Source organism: Aureococcus anophagefferens (genome assembly GCF_000186865.1).
Source record: "Aureococcus anophagefferens unplaced genomic scaffold AURANscaffold_129, whole genome shotgun sequence".
Taxonomy (NCBI): domain Eukaryota; class Pelagophyceae; order Pelagomonadales; family Pelagomonadaceae; genus Aureococcus; species Aureococcus anophagefferens.
The window spans coordinates 2,287-10,145 of NW_008705677.1; the positions used below are offsets into that span (position 1 = coordinate 2,287).

Sequence of the window (7,859 nt, forward strand, 5' to 3'; positions counted from 1 at the left end):
CGAAACTAGATACCTCGCATATCATTGGCCGGGCGCAACCTTTGAACGCGGCTGCCCCACACGAAGTCGCGCGCTTTTTGTAGGCTCATGCTCCGCTTCACTGGGCTGGACCGCGCGGGCGTGGTGACGGAACCGCTCTATCGTGACCGCATCGCAGCGCCGCTGGACATGGAAAAGGATCCGATGTTTCTCTCGGAGCTGTTCTACACGCCGACGAGGGAGGTGGCGCCCTTCCGCGTCGTGGCAAACGATTACGGTCTTTCCGTCGACCGACTGACCTACTTCGGGTGCATGTTCTTCGCGCGCCTGCGCGGCACGGCGGGCATCCAACTCGCGAGGCACAAGTTCCCGGGGGAGTGGGTCGTCGTCGAAGAGGGTTGCTTGGAGGGCGCGCTCCCGTCGCACTTCCGCGCCGCGCGCGAAAAGAGTGGGTGGCACCACCCGTTGGTGTCGTTGGGCTTCGGGTCGCAGGAGGCGTGCGCCGCTGCCATCTCGTTGGGCCCGCACGTGGGGGACCCCGGTGATTCGCTCCCGGGAGAACCCACCGGGACCGCGACGGCCGCGGCTGCAGCCGACTCGTCCGGGGGCCACTGTCTCGACGGGGCGGTGCGCGCCCTCCTCCTCGCCCGGGGGCACGAGGCCCCTCCCCTCTGGAAGGAGAGTCGCATGGGCTTCGGTGATTTGACGCCGTGGCTCGCGCGCGTCGGCTTCAACCCTGTCGGGTTCTCGCTCGCGTCGTCGGACGTCCGCGCGGCGATCGCGGCGTCCGACTCGGACGCCGTGATCGTGGGCGTCGAACTTTCGAACGGGGCAGAGCACGCCTTCGCCGTCGACCGCGTCGCGGGCAAGATCTACGACGTCGCCGAGGACCCGCCCGCGCGCGATCTCGGCGCGTACCTCGACGAGCTCGCGGCCGCCGGGGCCCACGCGACCCACGCGCGATCCCTACGTATCAGGGGGCGGGGTCGGAAGCGGACCTCGCCCTCGCTGTCGGGGGCGGCGCGTAGGGGGGCTCGCAAAGCGCGCGCCGCGCGCGCGCACGCCGCGGCGTGAAGCAGCTAGTGAAGTACAGCCGACAGGGTCTTGCCGGCGGGCTCGACGAGCGGCGGCCCCGCGGCGCGCGCCGGAAGCTTGGGGACGCGCCGGCCGACTCGTCGCGGCCGCCGTGGCTTTCAAAACTTCAACAAAGCCTCAAGAAGCGTGTGCTTCGCTAATTAAGCCCGGCAAAAACAAAGAGATGGACCGCCGCTCCCGAAGCAGCAGCCGCGGCCGACGGCGCCGCCGCCAGCACAGCTCGCGTGGCTCGGGCTCCAGCTCACGGCATGCGCGCCGAGAGCGCCGCTCATCGTCGAGCGACGAGAGCCGCTTTCGGAGCCGGCGGAGCCATTCGCCCAGGAGCTCCTTCCGCGCCTCGGCGCCGTGCCGCCGCTCGCGCTCGCCGTCAAGCTCGCGCGAGCGGCGCTCGCCGTCGCCCCCGCACCATGCGGCGCGGCGCTCGCCGTCATCTCCGCTGTTCGGCAGCTCGCGCGCGAACGAGACCGCGGGCGCGCCGATCACGGCCGCGCGGCGCGGTACCGGCACGGTGATACAGATGCTCTGCGTCGAGGACGCGACGGTGGAGGGCGACGAGCGCGGGACCACCCACGTGCTCATCAAGGACGACACCAACTTCGAGTTCCTCCGCACCGCGCTCCTCGTGGAATTCGACGCGCCCAAGAATATGCCCGTGACGCTCAAGATCACGGAGACCAAGGGCCAGGGCGAGAAGGAGCAGATCTACACGGTCAGCTCGGAGATCACGTTGGAGGCCGTGCTCCACCGCATGCGCAGCGCCGACGCGGGGTCGTTCTTCGGCGCGCTCGAGAAGCGCGACACGACGGCGCGACGGCGCGTCCTCCGCGTCGGCGAGGCGTCGCTCACGTCCAAGACCGGGCGGGTGCGCCGGGGCGCCGAGGAGCTCGCGCGGCGGCTCAAGATCGCCAGCAGCACCGCCTGGACGGACGAGTGCGACGAGCTCATGCAGGCGGCGCCCGTCGCGATCCAGAAGTTCGAGGAGCTCGAGACGAACCTCGCGCGCGCGCTCGGCGACAAGGGCTACGCCGTCAACCCCGTGCTCGCACAGTGCCCCGTATGCGGCGAGGACGTGAAGCTCGGCAACCTCAGCCAGCCCTTCAACCTCTTCAAGCACCTCAAGAACGTGCACAAGGACTTGCTCGCGGGCAAGATCTACGCGCTCCGCTTGGAGAAGGCGAGCGACGCCCGCGTGGACCTCGACGCCCTCGAGGTCACGCACGACGGGCAGCGGGTCCGGTGCGTCCTCTCGGGCCTCGAGGTGACGGGGAGCGGCGTCCGTGAAGACGCGCGTCGGTTCCGCGGTCACAAAGACGCCGCGCTCTAACAGGCAGATGCGGTGCCCCCGGACCCCTTCCGCCGCGACGCCGTCAGCGTGTCTTTAGACATCCGCGACGCCGAGCCCGTCGCCTTTTGGCTGCACCATCTCATCAGGTGCAACAACCTTCCCCACTTCTCCCCCTCTAACAACGCAGTGACCCGTAGGTCCGGGCGAATTACGCGCGCGCACCCGGCGATCGAGATGATCGCCGTCCTTATCATGTCCTTACTTGAGCGCGCGATCAGCGCGTGGCAGCGCGTCGCGCCCGCGTGGTCCGCGCTCTGCTCCGTCGTCTTCTGTTTGGGCACGGGGCGCGCGTACCGCCTCCTGTGCGGGAAGGGCCATCACGGGAACGGCTCCAAGCGAGAGCTGAGCGTGAAGTGCGAGTCCGTCGTCCCGCGCGGCTCCGCGGCGAACGCGGCGAACGAAGTGGTCGTCGAGGTCGCGCACTCGACGTCGGTCGCGCGGGTGTTCCAGCAGGGCTCGCGCGTCAGCGTCGAAGAGAAGGGCGCCGAGAGCCTCCCAGCGCGGATCCTCTCGTACGAGGCGCCCAGCGCCTCTCACGCCCTCGGCCGCCTCGCGCTGGCCGTCGAGTCGGACCGCCACGTCTCCGCCGCGAGCGACGCCGTCGCGCGCGGAGGCGCCGTCGTCAGAAAGGAGCGCGAGCTCAACGCCGAGGACATGAATCTGCCAGCGGCGCGCGGCCAGCGCCCGGTCCCGGCCGTGACCGCGCGCGCGGCCGCGAGCGCGAGCGCGCGCAGACGCCGACCGCCCGTGTAGGTGCCGATCAGGACGATCCAGCGCTGGCACGACAGCAAAGGGGCTTTCACTGCTTCTGGGGTCTATAGCCCGTGCTTGCTCGCGTTCCAGCACATCGCCATGGGCATGCCCACGCCCAGGATCACGTCGCCGCGCTCCGTCAAAATCCCCGTCGCCGTCTTCTTTGACGAACGCGGGCTGTCCCAGGGGACGTACGCGGCCGAGTGCCGCGTCACGGACGTCGACCTCAAGCTCGACGCGCCCACGGTGATGTCCCAGGGCGAGTCCCAGCCCGTCCTCTCCTTCGCGGTCCTCGACGTCGTCGTCGCGCACGGGCGCCTCGCCAAGGACGCCGTCGTCCACGTCTGCCTCGTGATCGACGAGGAGCGCCGTGATCCCGTCGAACTCGTCGTCGCGGAGCCATGGCGTGCGCCCGCCGACGGCGTGGAGGCCGCGGACCTCGTGCTGCGCCTCGACGAGGAGCTCCTCGCGCAGAGCGCGGCGATCTCGTCCGCGAGGGCGACGCGGACGGTCCCGAGCTACGAGCTCCGGGGCATCGACCCGCCCATGCCCGCGCGCGAGGTCCAGCGCCTCTATGCCGCCAGCCCGAACGACTTGTCCATCGCGTTGAAGAGCCGCGAGTTCGTGAGCGACGTGTGCGAGTACGTCGTGAGCGACGTGAGGGACACGTTCTCCCTGAACGTCGCGACGGAGTACGTCGCGCGCAAGCTCAACGGCGAGGGCGTCGCGGCGAAGGTCGGCAACATCGGGCAGCAGATCGAGTCGTGCAACCACTGCATCCGCAAGGGCACGGTCTGCACGCACTCGGGCGGCCCGGGCGAGCCGTGCGACCAGTGCGTCAACGACCCGTCGTGCACCTCCGCGGCCCCCTGCGTAGCGCTCTCGACCGTGCACTTCGCGTCGGACCAGGCCACCGAGCAGCGAGCGGGCATGCCCATATACAACGACAGGATGGAGTTTGAGGAGAACTTCATCGCGCGCGAGCAGCAGCCGGAAGGCGTCGCGTGGTATCGCCGGGGCGGGTTCGGCCTGCTGCACTTCTGCAAATCCATGGTCGCCCACGTTCGAAATTATCGCTCCGCGAGCTCGAAGGGGACCTTTTGCACGACGATGCTTGCCGCGATCGGCACGAGCAAGAACGCGACGCTCGCGCGGCGGCTCTGCGAGTCGGTGACGACGGACGTAATCTTCTACAAGGACCGGCACAGCGACGAGGTCGCGTACTTGACGGTCTGCCCCGAGGTCCAGGGCGTCCTGCGCGACGCGGAGCGCGTCAAATTCGAGGTCGTGCCCGAGTGGATCCGGCCCTGGTCCGCGATGGCCGCGGAGCACAAACTCGTCCGACGGCCCGTCCACGTCGCGTCCAACACGAGGGGCGAGTTCGTCTTCGTCGACCCCGAGACGGGCGTCTGGATGGGCGACAGGCACAGCCCGTGCCGCATCCGCAAGCTCGTCGAGCCGCGGGCGTCGAAGTCGCCGACGGGCGTCGCGGTCCTCGCGGGCGTCGCGGTCCTCGTCGTGCGTCCGGCGCAGGAGGAGTACGCGTTGGTCGCCGACGTCGAGCACGAGCGCATCATCGTGATAGACCACGCGGAGAGCGTCGGGAAGAAGCACACGGTCGAGGCGTTGGACCTGGGCTCGTCCAAGATCCGAGCCGAGGGGCTCGACGTCTTCAGCATGGGCACGAAGACGTACTTGGCCTTCGCGGACGTGCGCGAGCTCACGGTCAAGCTCGTCGAGTTGTCCGTCGGCAAGACGGCGAAGCGCGGCACGTTGTTGCCCGAGCTCGGGTGGACCGGGCTCGTGCGGCCCACGGACGTCGCGTACCACGCGGGGCTGAACGCGCTCCTCGTCGCGGACGGGCGACACGTCGTGGCCCTCGAGTTGTCGAACGGCGCGTCGCGGGCCGCGAAGCCCTGGGCGTGCGGCTTCTCCAAGGCGTACGGCATCGCCGTGGGCGCGTCGGGGAACGTCCTCGTGACCGACGCGGGGGCGCACAAGTGCCACGAGTTTGCCTCCGACGCCCGACCCGTCGCGGTCTGGGGCAGCGGCGCCCCGGGCAACGCCGATGGCGACGCCGCCCACGCGGCTTTCGACGAGCCGCTAGGGGCCAGCGCCGAGCCTGGCACCACGAGCTGGTACGTGTGCTGCTACGGCGGCGCGCACGAGTCGGGCTCGGTCTGCGCGCTCACGCCGACCGCGTTCGCCGTGGAGTACATGTCCGCCGTCGAGCAGGTCTACCTCGCGACGGGGTACATGCCGAAGAAGATGGACCAGAGCCAGCGCATGGCGCGCCAGCTGACCTTCTTGGACGGGATCCAGTGCCTGCGAGGGGCCCGGGATTACTTCGTGTCCAACGACGCGGCCAGACGCCGCCTGATCGCGAATTTCGAGGCCATCGCCGGGCCAGAAGGCGGGCCCTGCACGAGGACCGTCCAGGGCTTCGACATCACCGTCGAGTCGCTGGAGCAGTGGCCTCGGCAGTGCGAGGAGCTCGAGCACGGCGGCGCCGCGCTGTTGGCCGCGTCGCGGACCTCCGCGTTCGTGAACGAGGGGAAGGTCGAGAGGGCCTTCGGAGATTTTGTCCTCTCCAGCCCCTCCGACATGCCCACCCAGCGGCAGTACAGTGGGGGCAAGGGCAAGGACATGATGAACGCGATCGCGCGCCGTTGCCGGAACCGGTACTCGTGGCACACGGACCGGTGGACGCAGTACCAGCAGGCCGAGAAGGCCGACGTCATGGCTGACAACGTCCAGGCCATTTTCCGGGAGGAGGCCGAGCGGAAGGCGCCGCAGCGCTTGAGCGCGGCCGAGCTCAAATCGACGCAGTCGCTCCACGAGATCGTCATCGCCGCGTCGCACATGGCCGCGAGCCAGAGGACACAGACCGTGCGGAGCAGCTACAAATACCGCCTGGGGTTCCAGCCGCCGATGATGTGCAAGCAGCTGTACGAGGCGGAGCCCGGCGGACAGCGGTACTTGTCGTTCTCGAAGGCGCTCGAATCCATGGGGCCTGTTGTAGATCAAGGACGTGCTTCTCGCTCCACGCATGCGTTCCTTGTTGGTGATATTGTTTTTGCTATGATCGAGGGCGAAGACGCCGCTCTCTGGTGTGCCGCGCACACGACGGAGTCGCTCAAGAAGAGCAGCGCGACGGAGAGGAGGCAGATGACCATCTTCTGGGTCGAGCCGTGGGAGCACGCGGACGCGACGAGCCGCGACTTCGTGCTGACGGCGGACAGGGAGTTCATCTTGTACGGCAACTTGCTGAAGGACAGGGACGGGAACGCGATCGTGATCCCCATGGAGAAGTCGCAGGCCAAGTGGCATGACTGCTCGACGGTGTACACGTTCGAGCAGGACTTCCTGGAGTACTTGAACGTGAGGACGGAGGCCCACAGCAGAGGCTATCGCGAGGTCGATGGCGGCGACGCGGAGCAGGAGGTGGAGGACGACGACTCCAGCGCCGAGGAGGACGACGACCAGCAAGAGCGCCGCCGCGCGACACGGCGCGAGCGCGCGCCCGCACCCGAGACCCTGCGCGTGTTGACCTCGAAGCGCGGGCGCACGACCCGGGTCGTGAACTATAAGGACTAGTTCGGGTAGTCGCCGGGCGCGCGGCAGCAGCAGAAGTCGAACCCGTCGGCCGCGAGCGCCTGGAGCTGGGCCGCGAGCGCCTGCAGCTGCTCCGCGAGCTTCGTCGGCCCCGACTCGACGTCGCCGTCGAGCAACGCGAGCCAGCCGTCGCGGGCCGCGGCGACGCCGCCGTCGGGCGCGAGGTTCGGCCGGCCGCCGGTGCGCGCGCCGACTCCGCCGCGCCGACTCCGCGGCCGCGGCCGTCGCCGGCGCCCATGGGCATCCAGGGTGGCATCGCGCCCCAGGCGACGTCTACGCAGGACCTGGTGCGCCGCGGCGGCGGCCGGGGCCGGCGCGCGCGCGTCCGGCGAAGCCGCCGCCCTCGCCCCGAAGAGCATGAGGCCGACCACGAGCTCCGGCTCGCACGACGTCGCGCGCGCTCGCCTCGAGAAGCGACGAGCAGGCCCGGCCGTGGCGACGATTGTTCCTCGCCTGGAACGACGCGCGCGGCGTGCAGCGCTCGGGGCCGAAGCCGAAGAGCATGCTCTCGATCGGCGTTGGCTTCTCAGAGCGCCTGCGCCGCCACCGGCGTCGTCGCGGGTCGGCGTCGGCCGCCGGCCGACCTTCTGGCCATGACGAGTAGGGTATGGCGGTACTACTCAGCCGGATCGCTCGGGATCGCCCCGGATCGCCCCGGATCGCGCGGGATCGCTCGGGATCGCTTGGGATCGCTCGGGATCGCGCCGGATCGCCGCCGGGATCCCGGTGGCGCCGGCCCCTCGGCCGAAGTCGACCCCCGGCACGCGCGCGAGCCCGAGGCTGTGGAGCTTTGTTTCCCAGGACGACGTCGTCTCTCGCCGCCAGTCGACGGCCTGCCAACCAGCACCGCCGACTCGTGCGGACCTCGCGCCCCCCCTCCGGCGCCATGTCGATCCGCAAGGAGGTCGAGAAGATGAGCAAGCGCCCCGAGAACATGCACTGCGCCGACTGCCGCGCGCCCAAGCCCAACTGGGCGTCGTGCTCCCTGGGGACCTTCATCTGCTTCAACTGCAGCGGGCTCCACCGGGGCCTGGGCACGCACCTGAGCTTCGTGCGGTCCGTGACGCTGGAC

At 69.7% G+C, this 7,859-nt stretch overlaps 1 protein-coding gene across 1 annotated transcript; it reads left to right on the forward strand.

Annotated features, from left to right (window-relative positions):
* Positions 1 to 7,673: 7,673 nt before the first annotated feature.
* On the forward strand, positions 7,674 to 7,856 carry AURANDRAFT_34692 (hypothetical protein; the record flags this gene model as incomplete). Its single annotated transcript, XM_009044090.1, has 1 exon — positions 7,674 to 7,856. A coding segment is annotated over one exon (183 nt), but the record flags the coding sequence as incomplete, so codon positions are not given.
* Positions 7,857 to 7,859: the final 3 nt, after the last annotated feature.